At 36.7% G+C, this 23,039-nt stretch overlaps 1 protein-coding gene across 2 annotated transcripts in view; it reads right to left on the bottom strand.

Moving 5' to 3' along the window:
* The window catches only part of LOC141445984 (serine-enriched protein), a 95,088-nt gene that overhangs the window by 63,743 nt on the left and 8,306 nt on the right, over positions 1-23,039 (bottom strand). For both annotated transcript variants that reach the window (XM_074112304.1, XM_074112303.1), the window contains exon 5: positions 12,792-12,972. In XM_074112304.1, the coding sequence (XP_073968405.1) occupies positions 12,792-12,970 (179 nt within the window). In that variant the 5' untranslated portion in view covers positions 12,971-12,972. The remainder of the gene's footprint in view (positions 1-12,791; positions 12,973-23,039) is intronic.

The raw sequence follows: 23,039 nt of genomic DNA, 5'->3' as shown, positions 1-23,039 counted from the left end.
GTTCATGACCTGGAGCTGAATTTCTAATGCACATTTTCTGAATATGTAATCTTAGAATTTCTAATGTTATAAAAATTTAGATTCTTAAGTTTTACTAAAATTTAATAATTTTTTTGGGGGCGTTTATTTTTGCTACAATCAGCGCGTTGGCGCTATAAGTAACAGTGATAACAGTAACAATAAATAACAGAAGAACACGAGTGGAGAAGTTACCCAGCGGTAACACTCCAAAATATTAGGCTATTAGTCGCTCTCTTCACTTGAGAGGAGATCACGAGGCCACTGTCTCTTAAGGCGTCTTGTCGGGTTGTCAGGAAGAGTTCTAGAAGAAAGATTTTTAGCTAGAGGATTTACACGAGATTGCAGGTTGAAGTGGAGTTTTCTGTATCTTGTTTTAGCAACTTGTGTGACAAAAGGAATGTTAAGGTCAGTGTGTATAGTCAAGTTGGAGACATAAAAAGGAGCGATTCGAAGAATTTTAGATTGTAGAGATTGAATCCTTTGGAGATTGGAGCGTTTGGTTGAACCCTCCAGCTCTATTCCTTACGCCCAGATGGGTTAATAAAATTAAAAAGAAAAAAATCGTCTCAGGAGAGAACTAAAAATGTTTTGAAACGCAGGATTTGAAAAAATAATTAGTTCGAAGCTCCAGCATTGTAATGTGAATTTTTAGAGTAGATTTTCTTTTTCATACAACACGACAATCAGGGCATTTTGGATTGGCTGCGTACCTTCCCCTTTTTGGTGGAACCGCCCTCTAATACAATCTACAAATACGACAATCAGAGGTAGCATCATCCATTGTTGTTTTATAAAACTGTACAAATCAAACATGGATAAATTACACGGCAGGATCCTGATGAAAAAGAGAGAAAGGTTGGAAAAGGAACGACCATGTTGAGAATTTCCTAGAGGAAGAATATTGTATGATTACATTATCCGCTTTCGGAGGAGTGGTTAGGAGGGATGGAGTGCAATATGGCAGTGTGTTCTGTTGTATACGGGAGCAGAACGACAAGACTGGCTGTCTGAGAGTGAATGAGCAAGAGGGAGGAGTCTGTGGAGTATTGCGTTGTTGAAAGATGGCAAGATTGGATGAACTAAATAGATTAAGGAAACGTACAGAGACCAAGTGAATTCAACGGTGGCTGTATATAACACACAGATGGCTAGATTTTAGCAATGCTCACCCAGTGTCTCTTCTTGTTTTGAATCAAAGATGCAAATCTGGGCCGATTGTTAGTCAAGAGGTGCGTGTGTTAGTGACATCAAGCTTTACTTTAGTTTGGGCGGGTTGTCTTGGTGAGAGTAAGGTATAACGAAGAGGCGGCTGTTGGTGGCACAGAGTGCCTGTGTGTTTGGAGGCCGTGCAGATTTCTGTTATTAACTTCTCTCTCCACTTCCAGTATCAAACCACCCCCCACTTGGTTCTGGCTTGAATGCTCATTACTCGTCTTATAAGGGAGCGGTAGGTAGGCATGTCTGGATAGAAGCCGTGGTTTTGCTTGGCAGAGATATATATTAGTTATAACCGCAGCGTTGTTCCCCGTGTTTTGCCGCCTCTTCACACATACAGACAAACACAGAGCAATTGATCCTATTTATAGAGCACACCGCCTCCACCTTACACTCACCTTTACTAAATTCTCATCCTCCCTTCTCCAGCCTTATTTGTTTTGAATTCACCTGCAATTCATAAGATCTCAAGAGATCCTAACATCACTGCAAAGGATTAACTTCTGCAGAAATTTCTCAACACAGGAATAGAATTATGATTTCACAAATAGCAATGGAGAGAAAAGAACCAGCAGGAACTCCAAAACATTTCCAAAACTGGAAATAATATTCCTGTCAGCAATGTACCGTATTCACTTAGTCACTGACAAATAGGCGTTCACAGCGCAGAAGAGGAATTTCATAAAATATGCACGAGTGCTTGAAATGTGTCCAATCTTTCCTCTACACCTGAGCGTGCAGATAACTAATTTTCTCTCTATATTAAGTTAGTAAACTGTTACAACTCAAAGTTGCTATTTCATTTAAATAATAATTCATCCACAACTATTCTGCTCTTTATAATTGTAATCTAACTGAAGATCTAAAGCTTTTACTCTCTTTTCAGCAGCTACCTTTTGGACAATTCTTTGATGCATAGACCGCGGCCCTTCAGACTGTACAGTTAATAATTACTCATTCTCTTCAATCGTTTAGTCTCCCCCCGAAGTATGGACATGACAAGGGTTATAGGTGGTTCCATCGTAGTAGTATAAATTACTAAGTGGGGGGAAAAAAAGCTGTTACATACCGTCGGTACCACGCCAAAACCACGAAACTGCAAAAAGTAAGTTTTGAGTAAAACACATTTAAAGATTCTTTTAGCTCTGAAAAATCAGGGTTTCAAATTTAAAACGTAAATTTTATTTTATATTGTTTATTGGAAAGAATAGCTTTTAATGATGTTATTTTCGTTCATAATGTTTACTTTAAAACAACATATATTAGGGCTTAAATGCACTTTCGTGATTTTGGCATTGTGATTTTTGCGAAGGAAACACATTCGTAAGGAATTGATAAAGTAAAAGGGAACTATTATAAAACCATTGTTGTTAGGTAGAATTCAAAATGTTTTTTATTCAGATCAAGATTAATGTACAATTCCTATACGCTAATTGTTAGTCGTCATATTCCGACTCTTCACTTGCATCAGGTTCCGGCAAATTATCCCTCTGAAAATCTGATGCCTTCAACGTTAACATGTTTTATATTTGCATCACGATTGCCATCATCACTGCTTGAACTGTCTTCTTCTGAAGGTACATAATTTTTATCCTGGTCGAAAATATCTACATCACCAAAAGGATCTTTAGATTCATCTGATTCAGATTCTATCACTAATGGAGCACACATAGAAAGTATCTTCCGTGTTCTTTCACTCATGGTTAAGCGTTATCAAAAACAACATCAACACAATGACGTAAACATAACATTATTAAAGCTAAAGACCAGCGCGGTCTACAGGGAAAAAAACGATTTTTTTCCAATTAGTTCATCTTACCATGCGAAAAACACGAAAGTGGTAGATTCGTGAAGTACTCTTGAAGAACACTATGGCAAACTCGCGAAAGTGGCATATTCGTGAATTGGCGTGGGGATCCTGTAGTTTTCTACAGACTCGTGAAAATATGAGTTACGATTTCAGCAACATCGACTGGTGCTGCAGATTCGCGTCTTTGGCAGAGTGAAGTTGACCAAAAGCTAAGCAAAAATCTGTATTTAGGTGAAAATGGCCAAATTGGCAGATTCGTGGTTTTGGCGTGGTAGCGACGATACGATGTAGACCAAATTAAGAGGCAAATTTTGTGAAGTTTCAGATGACAAGTTAACCAACCAGGCGATACGACCAAATAATAAGCTGCAGGTAGTGCTGTTTTGATTTCCAGCCATTAAAATAATCGATTATTTTTAAGTCATTTTTTTTTCATCATCATCAAGAATTAGGCATTTAAGTCCTCTGTTTAAGCGAAGCCTAGGGTCTAGCACTGATGGCGGAAATCCCTTTAGGAACTGCTGCGTTTACGTAACTTCTATTAAATCATGTGGCCGAACGGCTGGCATTAAATATAAACCTTGAAAAAAAGATATTAAAGCTGTTATTTCAGAGAATACCATAAGAACTAAAAAATAATTCGGTTTAACAAAGGTGCACTTCCATTGGTAGATTGACAGACAAGAACTTGGTTTTGTGGTAACCCCTGAAGGCTCTGTACTAAGTATCAAATTTTGACCACACAAACCAATTCGCCAAAACGATTTTGGAAGGCGCGTCATCACCAAGAACACCAAGGAAGTAGAAAAGCACTAGAAGCTGGGAAACTTGCCATTTAAGGGTTAGAAAGGATTTTCTTTTAAAGTATTTATTATTTTTATTTCGGCATAAAAGTAGTTATTGTCGTTGTAAACTCTTTTAAAGGATGTTTTGGGTAAGAATAACGTTTTCTTTACGTCACTACTTCTAGAAGTTATGTTCCCCTGAAATAGTATCATAAAGTTCCGCAAAGGGAAGTGGACTATTACTTTGCGCTTTGTAGGCAACGACGGAGGTATAGTGAGGCAGGAAGTACTTTTCCTAATTGAAATATCAAATTGCATTTTTCCTCTTTTTATTGTCCTTAAGTGAAAAAAAATATAAAAATTTGAGTTTTCCCGTTCATAGCTTTTTTTTAAAAATTCTCTTTGTATAATTATAAAGAACACGAGGCGCCACGGTAGCCGAGCGGTTACAGGCGAAACCTGTAAATCTAATATGTACTATGGTAGTACTGGGTTCGATTCCCGGTCTTAGGCCTTGGATTTTATTTAATGATTATTAAAAGAAATTTACAGTAAAGTATGTTTGCTATTCGCCTCCGTCCTCGACACCTAATTGGTAGTTAGACGTAAAGCCCGCCTGAAAAAATAGGCAATTACTTTACTTTTTAATTATAGGCTTTAGCTCAACAAAAGCGCAGTTTGACTTGCAAGACCGAGTTTCAGTCCAGTTTTTTGATTCCACTAGCCAAGAGCTTAGGTGACTCACAGTTCGGTGATGGGCAGATATTGGCGCCCCTTTTAATAATTTACAATAAAATAAATAAATAAAAACCTCATTTACAAAATACCATAATCTGTACATGATCGTGAAGGAAAATTTAGCAATTAAATGTTAAACACAAAGAAATAAAAAGACCACTTTCTACCCAGATAGTCCATCCAGTCTGAGCTTCAGGAAATGAGGAGCTGGATATTGGTCAGATTAGGTGCCATTCTCACCCCTTTATTTACCAGTGAACCTGCACGTGGGCGTGGACACGTGTACGCTCTACCTTCCAGGATAATGAAATTTAAAGGGGATTCGACCATTGCGATAAGCTTGATTAATTGTCAGCAGTAAATTCCACATTCATCCTTGAGGCTACTTTCGTAAAGCCACTTTTAGAAAAACGAGAGTTAGTATAATCTACATTCATCTTATGAATCACAGAATTAAGTTGTGAAGGCTGAAGGATGAGTTCCTTAGAATGGGGCAGCTGTCGAAGAAGGAGTTTAGGCTGTTTCTCTTTAAGATTATAATTTGATTTGCTCCGTCCGCTGAGAAGGAAAGGCATAATTTTTGCTCTACACTCGGCTTGTGCCATCTTTCTCAGGGCGTAGCAATATTGGCTTAGGAGGCATTTGGATGACGTAAGGTCCCTCAATATATGCGAATAATAATAACCTAAAGTTGGGAAGTATCTTTTCCTTGGCCCTATCTAAATTTCATGGTAGTAGGGCTGAAGTAGATGATATCAAATATATAACCGTATAACGAGCAGGTAAAGATAGAAGGATCAAAGGAGAAAAGAAAGATAAAACCACTGAAGGACCACTTTACCATGCAAGAATGGCTACAGCATCCCGCTCAATTTATCTTTATGCCGCAGTCAACCTCCATAACTCAAGTTTTCTTTCAATTCACACAACCCACTTCCTACACACTGTTAGCTACCCGGCTAGATAAGCCGTCTCAATAAAGGAGATCTTTTGTATTGAATATGTGGGTCGAACGCCTAACTGATATAATTTTCAGTTAAATCATCTCAAAAGAAATAAGATATCCTTTCTGTCCTGAATTTGCGCTCACATTAGAACTATTTACGGCAAATATTTCTAGGATTCTTTTTTTCCCTTTAAGGACGAGAAGTTCTCCAGGACCCTACACCTCATACCATTAATAATTAACACGATTATCTTCACTTCTCTGGCCACAGAAACCGAAATAAAACTCTTTTTAAGGGTGGCGCCTGGACCAACCATTTCGCGGGCCCTGGGGCGCCTATGACTCTAGTTTTAAACATCCATGCTCCACCACTAAATTACATGGTTCAGCACCAAGTTTCGAAGCTCTCTTCTTTTCTTTTACCTGGCAGGAGGAAGAATAAGGACAAAGTTTCTTATTAATTCATTTTCCTATTTTGTTCTCATTGGGAAATTCATGTTCTACATCCGCTGGACACGAACAAAGATTACAAATCGGCGCGTTTGGCCGATCGAATGACTGAAAAATATAATAAAATCCCAGTAGCTAAAAATCGTATATTTCATTTAGATGTTAATAAGGGATCTTTTTTATAAGCTGGAAACTCAAAACAGTTACCGCAATCAAAACTGGAGAACATGAAACGAAACCGAGGTATGAATCAATACCTCATTAAATCCAGAGAGCCAAAAATAAAATTTCAACAGTTTCGAACAACGGAAATGAAAAAATAATAAAGGAAAACCACTTTACTAGAACTCAAGACAATTGTGAAACAAACTGTTGCATCTCATCTCACTGTGGGTTTATATTTATACGAATGGTTCAGCCACTTTGGCCAATAATAATGCTGGAATTGTGAGTATTCTCTGTCCTTGAAGGAATCTTTCTCCCGATTTTTCGGTTTTGAGTCGTCCTGGCTATAAACATAAAGGACACACTCGCACTAATAAGATTTTTGAAGAAAATATTGAGACTTTCAAGCATCTAATTCTCTAAATGAAATTGGTATGTATTACAATATTTAGAGGACTCTTTTGAAAACTTAACTATCACAAAAAATCAGTTTATAATTTTCGTTTTTATTAAAAAAAAAATAGTTAAATGTTGAGAATGAGGCCCGCAACTTAGAAAAGATATTGGGAATATTAAATAAAATTTAAGTATAATATTTAATATAAATAGTGCAATAAAGTGCAGGATAAGTAAATGTGGTTGATTGCTACTTATATATAATAAATCTTCTAAAATCCACCAAAAGAGCGCGTTTCACAATACTTTGTGGGTTCTGAGTTAACGGGATATGTATGGGACTTCGTGCTGGTGTTATTACCATTATTTAAGTAACGACCGCTTAAACCCATACTTGGCTAACCCACAATTTAATCCAAATTTACAGTCTAATTCAATAAATGGATCGCAATATCCTAGAGTTAGCTCTCTTTCTCTAACATATCCCCCTTCTCTCTGTCAATATTTTTAGATAATACATTTCTGCCGACCTCTAACTTATTTGAGTTTACATTGTATCTACTCTAGGCATAAACCTGTATAGAAAATACTTACTTGGGGCGGTAGTAAGTATAGTGTTTATGAAGCTTGGATCTTTAAGCAGAAGTACTCTGGTTTGATACCCGCGAGTAGCTACATTTTATTAGTTAGAAAAAATTGCTATAATACGAGTACAGTGTGGGCTTCCGCCCCTGGCCACGACTCTTAAGTCTTGGTTTGGCCCCGGTTGAAAAAAAAATTGGCTATTACTTCACTTTAAATTGAAGCCGCCTATTGACGGCCCCACAAGAACCACTCCGTTCCTCCCTATCGTGGGTAAGTCTTCTCCATCTTGTCACCCTATTTTGTCAATCTTACCTCAAGGTCTCCATACACTCTTAAGTGGGACTCCTTACTTCTTACTTCCGAGACGTACATTACTCTGATATTTTTTCGTTTCTAGCGCGTAATAGGTGAAATACAGCTTCGCAATGATAAGAAGAACCTAACATCAAAGAATTAAAAAGCGATGTCGTTTGGCTGCCCCAAGCAAGTTATCCCTGACGGGAGTTTTCTCATAAAATAGCAAAAGGACTGTTCGTTAAGTTTGGAAGTTGATGATTAATTAAGTCAATAATTACTTGAATATTGAAATCGTCGGTTAATTACAGGATGGAGCTATCTGTGAGCCTGCTAAGCCTGACTGAGATTCTAGAGATAAGAGGTTTCGGAGGTGTCCGCCGGTTAATTAGAGGATAGAGCTATCTGAGAGTCTGCTAAGCCTGTCTTAGTGTAATGTGCGGAGTACAGGTTAGTCTTGTGACCATTATGAGAGCACCTAAAATTTATAACTACAAATTCATTGCTTTTCAGGAAACTAGTCGGCAATTTGGCCTTTTCATTTGTAGATCTAAAGTGCAGGAGCGGCTAGTTCCTTCATAGAACAAAGGCTCCAAATTTTCCTAGTTTGAGAAAAAATATGACGGTAAACGTCCCTAGCATTAATATCTACGCAGACTTCTTCCAATTAAACTAGTTTTTAGGTTGCTCAAACCACCTAGTGACCTCATACGTAATTCCATTAAAATCTTAGTAAATTAAAAGGTTGGCAATGCTTTCTCTTAGGAATACTGGGAGAAAATGACAAGATCATCTAAAATCATAAAAACGAAGATAGACCAAATTAACAGAAGTATGCGAACAGCGATGGAAGATGGGTGTGTAAAAGAGGAGAATTAACTGGAATCTAAGGTTGTTAAGGAATTGGCGGATGAGAAGCAGTTAACGAGATAACCTAAGCGAACTACATCCACAATGGATTACACATATAACCCTTCCTCCAAGATCCTTTTCCTGCGTCACACTCTTAAGCACAAATCAAGTACACGATGTACCCTATATCGCCAATGGCTTCATTAGTAATTACATAACAAGAGTCTTTCATACTGAACTCTTCTCTCTCTCCTACAATACTACTCTCATTATAAATACTTTCCCAACTAATATATATGGAAATGGGATTCTAAATATGTATAAAGCCAAACAGATCTAAAATTTTCTACCTGCTGTTGACAGATATCATGATTATTTCAAAAGGATTTTCTATATTACGTCATTTAAAAATAAATTATTATAGATAATTACTACTTATATTATTATTTTTTATAACCATACAAGAAATCTACGATCAGAATCGATTAGATTGTATAATCGATTTAAATTATAGTTTTAAACTGAAAATTCACACTACATCGACTTTATGTGACAGAATTTATCATATATACAGGGTGATCCATTTAAAATGCACCAATCGCAATAACTTTTTAGGAAAGAGAAATTCCGAAAAAACCCATGAAGTTAACTATATATTTTTTTGGGTCTAGTTTTCAAATTTTCCACCCCCGATGCTGTAACTTCATTTTTGGCGGAGTTACGGCCAAAAACCCGATTGGGATTTCTTAAGGAGCACTGGTTGGTAAATGACGTTAACCCCGTTTCGATATCCCTAATATTAGTCGAGATATTTAAGATCAAAGTTACAATTTTATCTGATTCGTGATCAGTTTTCGATATTAATTTTCTACCAAAAATACACGTTTTGGGAGGTCCTCTGATTGCAAAAAAGGTTATTTTTGACGCAAAGTAAAAAAATAATAATAATTGAAGAATTTAAAAAAATGTAGAATAATATAATGGTTGTGGGTGAATCAGGATAAATTTGTTTTATCATCAAATACAAGCAACCATCACATCATGTTAATATACCCCGTATGCAAGACTTCTTGACTCATGACTACGGTAAGAATATCTTGCCAGCGATGGGCGGGTGTTCGTCTAGTGGTCAAGAGCGTGGCTTTGTAAGTGAAAGATCCCCTGGACGAATCCTGCGTATGACTACATTTTACTTAAAAAAATATTATGATGTACTAACTATTATCAATGATTGCTCCCGCGGGATTCGAACTGCTTATATATATATTTGTTAAGGAAGAAATTATAACTGCATTATGAAGAGTTAACGCTTTTCCGAGACAATACTTAAACCTAAAAATAATAATAATAATAATAATAATAATAATAATAATACTTTATTTTTAAAAAGTATATAAGTACATTAAATTTTTAGTACAAAAGTATAATAGGCATGGCTACATGCAGCCGTCTGCCAAATAATGGACAATCGTCTATTTGTCAGAAAATTTCTAAACAATTACGATAAAACAATACTAAGTTTATAAATTGCATTCTTGAAAATCCACCTGGCCTGCGCAAATAGCTAGTGGCGGTAAATCGTTACTTTTTCTGGAGAAAGAATGAAAAATATTTTTCGTTCATTGAAATAGTACTTCCGGTAACGGAATTCCCTTTAAACTCGATATATTTAGCAACCATTTTAACCTTTTTTAAAAATAATTTATAATACAAAAGACTTTGGGTTTACTGCATATGGTGCTTTAATGGCAAGCCTGCCCAACCCCATCTCAGAGGTGTTAATTAATCAAATATTTCGAGCAAAAAAGGTTTCAAATAAAACTTTTTGCCCAATTTGAGTACAATGTGTGTACAAAGATCACAGGAAATTGATTGCACCATTATCAAGAAAATATAACAATAATTACAAAATCCGTTCAGTGAAATGGATCACTTCCGGTGAAGCAAAGTTACCTCTGATAAATTGAAATTTAAAATTTCAGCTTCCTGCGGTTTTTTAGTTCGGGAAATATTTTGTCCCCACTCACTGAGATCATTTTTATAAAAATCACTTTTTCCTAAACAGTAATCTTCAACCCAGAACTATCAGCTGCAAGTGGAACTAAAAGTTAGCCTTACTTCACCTTAAACCGTAATCATCAGAATTTTAATTCTTTCTAAATGCATTTTCTTAGCCATTAAAAAAAGTGGAAACGATTGCATGTAGAAGGTTGGTTGCAATCTACTGTTACACCCTAGCGTGTCTTAATGCAATTTCGTTTAACTTCTTGGCCTAAGCTAGGCTTTGATTACTGTTCCTGTACAATCTCTTAGTACAGAATGGTATCCTACACTATCGTATATCCAGACTTAATACCACTACATTGAGACATTCTGGAAATTCCCTAAAGGAATAAGCGTTGCATTTCTGTAATCCTTAATGTTATTAAAAGTGGTCTGTTGTGTAGCAGCAGCTTTAGAAGAGGGAGAAAAAACACGGTCGATGTCTTTCTGTTATGAATTTAGTGAAAGTTAACCACTCTTAATGTAGTAAATTAATTAATAGTATTAAATTTAAATAATAATAAAGCAAGGCACCACGGTAGCCGAGCGGTTATAGGTTAGACCCGCAAAGCTTAGATGTATTGTTGGTTTAGTGGGTTCGATTCCCGGTGTCTAGGTCTTGGATTTTATTTAATGTTTAATATGAGAAATTTACAGTAAAGTATGTTTGCTAGTCGCCTCCGACCATGACACCTAATCGGTAGTTGGACGTAAAGCCCTTCTGAAAAAATAGGCAATTACTGTACTTTAATAATAAAGCAAAAATTTCTATCCTTAATTTTATTAAATCCTATATTCCTTAATGTCACCTTCCTGTGTTTTCACAGAAATATATCTGGGCAGTAGATCAAGTTTACACGAAAGCTGAGAAGCCATTTTTCAGAAAATATTTTCCGAAATCCATGCCCTAAATCCGCACTTCCGGTAATACTTTCATATATAATTTGTTAAATACTCGAAACATTAGAGATAGAGACATCATCATCAGAAGATCATCAGCTTTAAAGAAGGTATTTAAATATTTTATATAGTCGTTAAAAGCTCTACGCCGATTAAAGTAATGCACTTGGTTGCTCTTCTCTTAGAACTGATCTCAAGTTAATATCCAAGAAAGAAAAAGTTAAATGACAGAATGTATTTTATATGGTCTCGCCTCTAGGGCCCAGTAGCTTGCTATTGGATGTTGCCTTTATTAGAAGGATAGCAGAGCAATCAAAGAGTAAGAGGTAACTGCTATTCCCCTCGGTTTAAAGACAAATAATCTGTCCAAAGCGGATGAGCATAGGCAGAACTTATAGGGGGCGAAGGCCTTGAGGAACAGCAAAAGCTGAACTCTACTTCCTCGGAGCACCAACTTAGGAATGGTATTCAGAAAACAGAGAGAGGGGTTGCCACACAGCCAGGATTGAGTAATCCTCAACTCTCCTTCACTTGTGGGTGAGAGAAGAGCAAAGAAGTGCCTTCCTCTGAACTGTAGAATGATCGGGCGTAGTACACAACCAAGGAGTGGCAGAACTGGTCCAAGATATGAAAGAGGACTTTTTTTCAGGAGTTGAGGACGTAGACGGAGGATTGAGGAAGATAAGAAATAGCTAGCTACCCGTATTAATGGAAACCCAAGTCCCGCAAGGACCTAAAAACGACAGAGAAAACTTAAAAGAAACTAGAAGAATAATACAATTCAGCCAGATTGTAAATTCAAAGATTAAAAACCATTACTGCAGCCATGTTCGAGAAGGTAGAAAATAAACGAATAAAAAATGGATTAATATTGAAATTCCAAACAATAAATCAAATGGATTACTCAATAAAGTAATTCCATTTAACTATTAATAATAAAACTGAGACACCATTAAGTACCAACAAAATAAAGAGATAATAATGGTGGATCAATATAAATGCCTTCAGTCAGTATTATCTCCGCTCCCACCTTGGCGTGATTTATTAATAAATTTCATATCTCTACTAAGGCTGACATTTATTGCCTTGACTTAATATATATATACACAGTTTATGTTCACAAATTATGGATTCCATTCGAGAGGAAAGTGTTACGCGATAATGTAGCTCTTTCGAAACCGCTTGTGAGAAGTATTCGAGTTTAGCCACCACTGGGTACGAAAACTGTAATTAAGCAGTGGACAATTATATAAAGTTACATACTTTTATACAAGATCTAATAGAATGTATGCAAATAGCGGTCAAATTTACTACAATATACAGTTACTAAAATCAAAATCTAGGGTGGATTTCTCTAAAAATTGGAAATAAGCAGTTCAACGATCTTGCCATTTTCGAAACTGTGCTCATGCACTAATATTCTACATGTACTTGGGCAAGACCGTCTTCTACAAACAAAAATATTAGCGACCCTGGATATTGGATAAGCGGCATGAAAACATGGAGTTTAGGATAACCAGGCGCAAAAACGATAAATACTTTCAAGTTGGGTTACAAAATAAAAATAAATGAATAAACAAACGAGACTAACCTTGTCATCATGATAAGACGATGCGCTGTGATTGGTACTTCATCTCGGCCAACTAGAAAGACAATATCAGCTGATTCCCTGTCCTCGGCTAGCCGAGCTAAATCATCCAACAGATGTGGCACTCCTGACAGTGCTTTATCTTGTCCTGTCAGACAGACCACACCACGTGGGGCTCCCATTTCTGTCAAATATATATATATAAAAAAAAGATAAACAAAATCTGATATATGGTTTTTATAAAAAAATAAAATAAATAAATAGTCCTAGGGCCAATATTATACATTAACTATCTAGTGGCTGTTCCAGACATGCTTCTACCTTGCTTACAATCAATTTGGATTCCATACTAAAATAGTTCAATACAACGGATGTGGATTGCAGACGATTCTATCAAATTTATTGACCGGAAAGAAATAAAAATTCCAGCAGCAACCAACTCACTTTTCATTCTCCAAGTGCCTACTCAATCATAACCCATGGAATAAAAAGTCATTTTTATGGCATAGAATGGTAGCTATCAGTTTTTTATATAAAGTTTTTTATTGCAATGGCGAAAAGATTATTTATTTTTTAATTTATTTGGAGTTTACAATCGCAGCGCCATAAAGACCAGCAACAATCAGCTGAAATCAGTGTACCTGTATCAATCATCCAGTGGGGGGACTCTCTAAAAGTAATATTTAATTACTGACCTATATCACCGAGGAAATCGCGTATCCAGCGCCGCTTCAAACGTTGAACAGGATTGTTAGGAAGAGTATGAGATGGGAGCAGTAGGATTAATGGATTAGAAAATGACCAGAAAGCTGAGAATAAGACTTTTTGCAACGAGATGATATGAAGTCCTTGATGAATGGAACGTTTAAGAGATCATCGTGGATGATGCGATTGAAGACGTTATATCTGGCGTCAGTTATTCAGTAAAGATGTTAGGATGTGACGGTAGATATTGGAACTATTTGCTGATTCTCATATCTCAAGTCATTAAGTCCAAAATGGTTTCATGAGTGAGTTGTAAATACGCACTTTGTTGGTTAGAGATCGTCAACAAGGAGAAGCGTTTCTATAGTTCTTCTAGTTTTGTAAGTGTTGTCGGTCAATGTAAACTCCTCGAGAAAACGGAAAAAAGGGAGAATAAGAGAATTAGGGAACGAATGAGGGGCCGGGAGCTGCGCGCACACAATTTGGAAATTTTTTCGGACTGAGAGGACCTCAAAAAACGGACATTTCCTGTGGAAATTTAATATTGAAAATCTGAACAACCGCAACCACTTCTCTTGCTGGGGAGAAAGGGGATGAGTGGAGATCAAAGTCTCAGCGCGTTGGCAAGGCTGAGAACTCAACACTTGCCTTCGTAATTTTATCTTAATTAATTACATCACCTAAGAAGTTGCAGGAACATAAGATTTTTAAAAATATTTGATCCTTAAATTAGCACAAAGTACGTTTGAATGACGCTGCATGTGTTTCTATTAAGTACCTACTTCTCGTAATAAAGTATCTACTTATTTATGTAGCCAAGCTTAAAAGAGAAAAGGGCGAGATGCTTTGTATCTCTTTTGAACTTCGTCAAGTTAATGATCATTGCCTTCAAGCTACGTTTGTACCGAACTAGCGTTTAGGAGAAGAGTAAGCAATGTATTTCGTGTTCGTTTGGTGTCAACAGTGTTCTCATAATTGTTCTTTCGAACATGCTCTTTACACTAAAAAGAACATTTTAATGTTCAGCCTAGATCCCACTTCTCCTCCAACTCCATCTTCTTAAAAACCATTTTTTGGGCCTAAGTTTACCCTGTAAAGTCCAAACGAAGTATAAAGTTAACACAGTATAAAGTTATAAAGTTAAAGTTGGTTTAAGATTTGAAGCAGACACAAGCTATTTTTTTTTTTTTTTAAACTTTTTCTGTGATTCAGGGAACCTCAAAATGGATATCGGGAAAATTCTATTTAAAAAAAAAATTGACATCGCCATAATACATTCCTACCCCCCTACAGTAAGTGAAAGTAACTACAATTTCGTTGATTTTATCGACCGTAGCGCACATTTTCCAAGTGTAGGACGAGAAGGAAACATAATTCAAGTTGAATTAACAACACCAAACTGGGTAATCTGCCTCTGATGATGGATAAAAGTGCTAAACCGATCAGGGACACCAATAAACATACGCATGGCGAATAAAATTGGAGACTACTCAGCATTGCCTACCCTGAATCCCAAGTACAACAGTAAAAATAAATATTTCATAATGATATGTCCACGTTATGTAGTAGAAAGGAAACGAATATTTGACGACATATACATTTAGATGCACCAATTCACTACGAAGACATAATATTCTCCACCAACATATATGTGCTTAAATCTATAGCAGAGCTAGCAATGAAATATGAATGTATTTAAAAGTTATAGAAGGAATGCAAGAAAATGATTAGAGAAGGATTACGTGATTTTAATTTCGGTTAAGCTATAAGGATGGCAGGAATATAGAGTACTGATCCATCCATTAGCTGTTGTTTATGTAAATAGTTGTATATAGTAGAGGGATGAATGTGTGAAGCGAATGTATTTATAAGTAAGAATGGAGAGTGAGTGATATTCTAGTGATAAGCACCTAGACGATGCTGGCTGTATGGCGGAAGCCAATGTAAAAAAAAAAAAAAAAATTCATAGAGAAATAATTACTTTTTCTTACTTCATTCATTTTCACAACTGCAGTATATTTCTGCAATAGGTGAAGCTGATACAAACAAGACACAAGTATAAACATGAGTAACGTGAGGGGAGAATTCACCCATTGGTTGGACTCCTAAAGAAGAACAGTTTATTATCGTGCACTTGCACTTACTTCATAGAGAAGATCGCGTGGCTACCTGCGCTTCAACCATCTTGGAGTATTTCCAGGCAATGCAGTGAGTTGGGATACTAGAGGATTAGGATTGAAATGTGAAATTTAACGTAAAGGGATCTTGCAGCTTCAGATACATAAGGAACAAGGAAATCTCGGTGCAAGGTAGAGTTTTGATATAAAGTAAGGAGCAGTTAGCGATTCGATGGAGTGTTTTTGACTGGAAGGGTTGGATTTTATAGATATTGGAAGCTTTGGCTGAGCCCCAAAGTACCATTCTGCAAGTCCAGACAGGTTTCAGTATCATTGTGTAGATAAGTCGTTTATTCTGTAGTGAGAGTTTAGATCGCTTGTCAAGATGTCTAGAGAGAAGTTTGAATCGTCTGTTCAGTTCTTTCCGTTTGAGTCTGGTATTTGGATTCCAGGTTAGGCGTTTGTCCATGAAGAGTCCAAGGTACTTAACACAATCTGTTGTGGGAAGAGGAGTGAGGTTTAGGTAAACGAGTGGAAGGATAGTTCGCCTTAGGGAGAATGTAATGTAATTACATTTGCTTTCATTGATTTTTATTTTTTTACTAATTACTTTTCTTTTCTTTTTTTTAAATCTTTTATTGTAATTTACCACAGCAACAGTTGTTGCAACAAGCAAATATGGTAAAAGAAAATAGAATAGAAGAAAATCATGATTGGAGAAGGTACCCAGTGGTGCCACTCCAGTAACGTGCTTTGCTCTCATGATAAGAGAAGGTCACGAGGCCATCTTCTCTTCAATCTCCTTAGAGGATAACCTGGTAATGTGGAGGAAGATAGGTGTTCTATGAGAGGGTTAGGATGAGCTGCTGTAGAGGAATGAAATTTGAAGAAACGAGTGTTAGCAAGATCTGTAATGAAAGGAATTTTGAGGTCATTATAGATAGTGAGGTTAGATACATAGAACGGAGCGATAAGAAGTTTTCGAAGTATTTTTGACTGTAATGCCTGGAGGCGTATTGAGTTGGAACGCATAGTCGATCCCCATACTTCGATGCCGTATGACCAAATAGGTCGCAGTAACAGTAGATATAAGAGTCTTTTGTTATGTAGGTTAAGTTTCGAACGTTTGTCAAGTAGTCTGGCGAGAAGTTTTGTAGCGTTGGTTAGTTTCTTGTCTTTTCAGTCTAGTATGGGGATTCCATGTCAACCGTTTGTCTAGGTGCAGTCCAAGGTAGCGTACTTTGTCCACAGTTGGTATAGGAATTTGGTTCAAGATGATAGGAGGTAGAATTTTCCGTCTGAGAGTAAATACTATAAACTTTGACTTCGTAACGTTGGTTTTGATTCTCCATTTGAAAAGCCAGTCCTGTAAGTGGATGATGTGTGTTTGTAGAGTTCGTGTAGCGATAAGAGGATCAGATTGAGGAGATAAGATAGCAGTATCGTCAGCAAAAGTAGAAAGAATGGTATTTGGATGTTGAGGTATGTCTGCTGTATATAAGGAGTAAAGAAGAGGACCTAGGACACTGCCCTGAGGAACACCAGCTCGAGCTAGACGGATATCAGAGTATTACTACAGAGACTAATTATTTAAATCATAAAAATGAACTTTATGAAGACTAGAAAACAAGTTTTTAAAAAAATAGAGAAGTAGTATAGATAATATTAAAAAAAAATCAATTATCAGCTGGATGGAATGCTATTGTAAACTCTAGGCCAAACCCGATTGCGGATTACCGCTTTAAAAACACGATTTTTTTTTATCCCAAACAGTTAACGAGCGAACATTCCAATATATTTTCACGAATCTGGTTGAACAAAAAAAAAAATAGGGGCTTCGGTTTGTGGTAGGGTTAGATCATTTGTTCGCTCGCATGGAATAAACACACCTTATGTTAATGCACACTTTGAACTTTTATGATTTTAAATATGAAAAAAAAAAAAAATTGACAATTTTTCTTTCACAAGAAGCAATCCATTTTAAAGGGATGCTCCAGGCAAAAAAATAAAATAAATAAAGGAAGAAAAAAAAAATTTTTTTTGACGCGAAAAAGGGGGATAAGATGTTCTCCACTGCCTTCAAGACGCTGTACCAACAGAAGAAGATTGACTCTCTGCTAACATCACTCAATCTACTTCCACCATATCCCTCTCTCGCTAACGTCTTCTCCTAACACGGGCTTCCCGTTTCCTTCAGAACTACCATCCAACTGCTATTTTCTGCTCCTTTTTTCTGATTTGCCAAACAGATGTGTGTAAATTTACGTGCCTAGTTGTCCTTTTCACTTCTTCCTCATCTTCTTGTGAAAAGTGTGCGGTGCATGTGATGTTTGACGAACGACTCTAGAGATATAAATAAAATCCCACCCTTTACCAATTCTTCCCAGTCAAGATATTCCACCTCATACATTCCGCTCTCACTTCTAACAGAACCCATCAAGTTCACTTGGTACCCAAATAGATAGAATGCTTTTTCTTTTTTCCTTTTCTTAAGAATGTTTGTATATCTGAAAATGAAGGCTGGAGGAAAGAGAAAGAGAGAGAGGGAAAATCAAGTGTTAAGTACTTCCGTTGACATCATCAAAAAGTCGAACACTGATGTCCTCGATGGGAATGTGGTAATGATAGAAACAACAATAGTGGTACGAGTAGATACAACAATTTTTGTTAGCCCCAATCCAATCTATTCGTACTTTACTTTCATTTACTATTTTCTGACTTTTCCTATAATGGTGAATTTAATCAAAAAGTGATCAATTGTAACATTTGAAATATCCAAAAACTAAAATGTGGAAATTTATTACATCCACTGATAAAACAAAAAAATTTCAACATTTTTAAAATTAACCACTTTTTGAAATATTCGAATCAACTTCAAACTTTACGCATTTATTTTCACATCTGTTCCAAAGTCCATTATACTAACAATATCAGTAAAAGTACAAAATATTTCCAAATTACAATTGTTCAAATAATTGAACTGATATTGGCCAACTTCTTAAGTAATCCTTAAGATTGAAAAACAAGATTTTTAGACAGAGAGTTTAAACGCAATATCAAATGATGCAATCCAATTTATAGTAGCCTCAGCATATCAAAAAATATTAGCAATTTCCTTTATAAGAGAGTGAAAAGTTGGAAAACATACAATGCGAGGTGTGGCTATTAAATAACGAGACTGATGCTGCTACAGAAGAACTATGCATGCGCGCCTAATCCTAACGACCGACAGTTCTGCAGTGTAAAGCCTTCTCTTTCGATTGCACCGTCTCACGTGTTTGTACAGAAATCTGTCCGACCGGAACCTTCGTTTGTGTAAGAGGTGTTAGTTTCGTTTTGCCGAAGAAAACATGATACTACACATGTAGTACAGCAACGAATTGTCGTGAAATTTCACATGAAACTTGGTGAAACCACTACTGAAACTTATCTTTTATTAAAAGAAGTTTATGGCGATGAATGATTATCACGTGCGCACAGTTTTTGAGAGGTTCAAGCGTTTCCAAGATGGCCGAGAAGAGGTCGGAAATGATGACCGCCTGGGTCGCCCTTCCACGTACAAAACGGATGAAAATATCGATTATAATTAATCAACATTACTACGGAGTGAGGTGCTTGCTCAACTCCGTGAAAGAGTAAGGAAAAATGACCCGATTTGTGGAAGAACAAGTCACGGGTTCTCCATCAAGACAACGCGCCGGCTCACATTGCCTGTCAAGACTTTTCTAGCCAAGTACACATTAGGCCATCCGCCTTATTCGCCTGACCTGGCCTCATGTGACTTTTATCTGTTCCCCAAAGTCAAATCTGCATTAAAAAGGAACACGATTTCAGTCCTTTGAATCTGTGAAAGAAAAAGCGGCACGCGTCATGCAGGAGCTCACAGAAAAAGACTTCCAGCACTGTTTCGAACAATGGTAAATCCGCAAGGAGCGTTGTAGTGATAGGGGAGGGGTGGATATTGAAGGTGATAATAACTAAATATGTATAAATTTAAAATAAAATGTTTTACAGCAATAGTCTCGTTATTTAATAGCCACACCTCGTATGTAATAAATTAATGAAATACATCTTCCCAGATTTTTCGTTCAAAATTCTTCTAGACTTTTGTTGCTTTTAAACTGTACAATTGATTCCCAGTGTTTGCCCATTAGGAACTAAGTTTCACATTTGTAAGAGTTTAAATAATGACAATATATTTTAAGCGAATCCTAATCAAATCACCTTACTGGGAATGCTCTTAATAAAATCAGCCTGGTACAATGTTTTAAATAAGATCTTTCTACGCATTCACAGTTCGTAAACCAAGTTCAAAATGGAATCTTACCAGCCTTTGTCGTGTAAATTTCAAAACAGAATACTTGCCAAATTGATTCAGTAAAAGGGAAACTAAGTCCTATCAACGGTTTTGACCAAAAAACATATTGGCTTGTGGCATCATCTAAACAAAACATTTAATTTGTATTTTGAGATTTTTCATTTCTTGAATTACTGTTGCTACAAACATACAAACGCACGAATAAACAGGGGGGAGGGCGATTAGAGGTACTCAAAACGAAAGATTTATTGGGAAAAACACAAAGTTAAAAACAATCTTCACAATTCCGTTACTTTCTACTTTACAGGAGGTAAGCATGTGATGTAATTCTTACCCAATAATTATTAATTGTATTAAACAAAACTTCCTTAATTAAAAGATATTTCTTAAACTTAGGAATTCCAACAATACAGTTTTTATGTAAATGGCATAACAGTAAATTGTTCTGAGAAGTACTGAAAGAGCAAAACTCGTCAGTTCACTAGGAAGTCCTATCACCATGGTAACCAGACAAACAGCTGATAAACAGTTACAAGTAACCTTCTATGAAGGTTTTAGTAACAAATTATATGGGTACTTTTTTTTACCTATTTAAGAATGATTGATAAGTTTGTATTTCTATGAAACTTCTGAAGAATATTGTCATTAATAGAACGATTGTTATAATTCAATAGATATTCTTTAATAAATATTAGTAATTTAATAAAATAAATTATAAGTTAGAAGAAAAATGATCTAACCTGGAATGATCAGAAAGTTATATGAACAAAGAACACTATAACAGACTCACTTAACAACACTAAAGTTAACGAACTATTTACTAAGTTAAATTCAACAAGTTGCACTGCGTTTCTTTTTTTTATTCACTACGTAGTAAAAATAACCTTGACGTGGTACTAAAAGAAGATAGAAGCCTAATTTGATAAGAACACTTGGTAGCTACAAAATTAATTTTTCATTACGAAAAATGTAAGAATAAATGGAAGAATTTTCTAGTAGAGGTCTAGAGCTGAACAGAAGTAACACCACTACTACAAACTGCAGGAAGGCTATTCGAGTGGCGGGGTTACCTGCTGGCCAGGTTTCTTCCACTCTCTTCCCTAAGTGTTAGGTTTTCTCTGGAGTATCTTTGGAAATGCACTGTTGCCAGATCTCAGAGCAGACATATCTTCTATGTAGTAGTGGTAGTAGTAGTATTTCTTAAAGGGTCTTTAGTTGACCCCTACCACTCAAATACAGCCAAAACACACACATACACGCTCTCTCTGTCTCTTTCTCTCACCACTAACTACAGCGTGTGGCGTCTTTTACTACAAGAGAATTTCTTTATTCTTCTCTGAAGCTCTCTTTCTCTTAGCTGGCTGGCCACAAAGATGTGTTATTAATTGAATGCTAGGCGATCCTACGTGGTCATGTTCTTAGAAACAAAAATTATATTCAACTGTATCATTTTCTGAACGACAAATATTCTATTCTTTTTTTACACCTTATAATACTAACTCAAAGTAGATGTCACTTTTACTAATAAGAGTATTCAATTAGGTACTTGAATTTGACAATGGAAAGTGAATGTGCATTTTCGATTCTAAGTACGAAATTCTTCATTGCTGATGGAATCGTTGGTATCCGAAGTAAGTAGTAGTAGAAGTCGGAGACGAAAGGGTGATTAAAGACACGATTGGTCTCTGATCGAAACAACAGTGATCCATTGTTGCACAATCAAGTACGTTGCTCACTGAGAAGTACCAGGGTCGTCTCTACGAACTAGTGGATTTCCATCCTGAAGATGTTTGGAATAATAACTCCCTAGCGCCTAATTACCCAGAAGCCCTAACATCTGCTGGCCACTTAGGCTCTTCAGGAACCTCTATAGAACATTGAATGGATGTTCACTCCCTAACATCCAACCCGTACAACACTCTACTGAAGTGATACCCCAAACACAATATCATGGGACCCGCAAAGACAGTTGTTAAGTTTTTGCGACCTACAGATAAAACTCTAGGCTCTAAGAGGTCATGCGAAAGTGTACCGAAAAATGGATGACAAAGAGGTAACGGTTTGGAGAATGTAGCCTTCGGGACACCAAGCGCCCTCTTTTAAATGTCCTTTTCTAACAAATGTTAGATTGGGAGGGCATTAACTTTCCTAAAGAAAGCTGAGGCGTTACCAGTTACTGGAGGAAGGGAGATACTCTCTAGGTGGTGGAGTGGTAAGGACTTTTTAGGGAGTGAACAACATCCATTCAATGTGCTTTAGACGTTCCTAGAGAGCCTAAGTGGTCAGCAGGTGTTAGGGCTCCTGGGTAATTAGGGGAGCTGTCTGAAGCCAGAGAGTGATTATCCCAAACTGCCGATTCCTCGTCAGGTAGGATTAACTGGTGATGAAACAGCTCTCCTCGATACTCTAAGTACATTCCAGGAGTTGAAATGGGAGCCGGTATTATGAACTTCCTCTTTATCACTCCCTAAAGTCAACTTACCTCTTCCTCAAGAGAGCGTGAGCAATTACCAGTGATGGAGAGGGCATAACCTCCTTAGAACACTCCTAAGCTTTTCATTTAGGAGCCACTTTTAGAATATCTGGGGAAGACTTTGCAGGAAGGGATCGTGGGACAAGGATGTTATAACTAACCACCTGCTACTATCTTTTCCAACCACTTGCATAGAGTACTCGATTTCCTTTAAATCTGGGTAAACATCTAGGAAGCTTTGGGGCATAACATGGATAGAAATCCCATACCTACAATCTTCTGAGGGATGGTGCTGCAAAATACAATGGAAGGGAAGGTGATTTGGCTTACTACCGGCTCCCACTTCACCTTCTCGAATTTCCCTAGAATATCTGGAAGAGATTTTTTATCTATGGAGATACTGTAGAGTCTCACTTGGCTCTAATGGGTTGCACATTAGATCTAATTAAAGGCCACAGTGCAGAGTAGCCAGAAATTTTTTTAAAAAAAAGTTCTGTGTATGTGAGTGAGTACACCAGATTTTTTGGGGGTCTAAAAAGTTCCTAACGGAAACTAAAATTCTAAATCAACATGAACGTAAATCTTCTCAAAATCCAAGTAAACTGAAGTATAATTCTGTACCTCGGAGGGAAAAGGCA

This window comes from Rhodnius prolixus, unplaced genomic scaffold, assembly GCF_049639745.1.
Source record: "Rhodnius prolixus isolate KJV_2025 unplaced genomic scaffold, Rpr scaffold_1, whole genome shotgun sequence".
In the NCBI taxonomy this organism is placed as follows: Eukaryota; Metazoa; Arthropoda; class Insecta; order Hemiptera; family Reduviidae; genus Rhodnius; species Rhodnius prolixus.
This window is presented reverse-complemented; position numbering and strand designations above follow the sequence as displayed.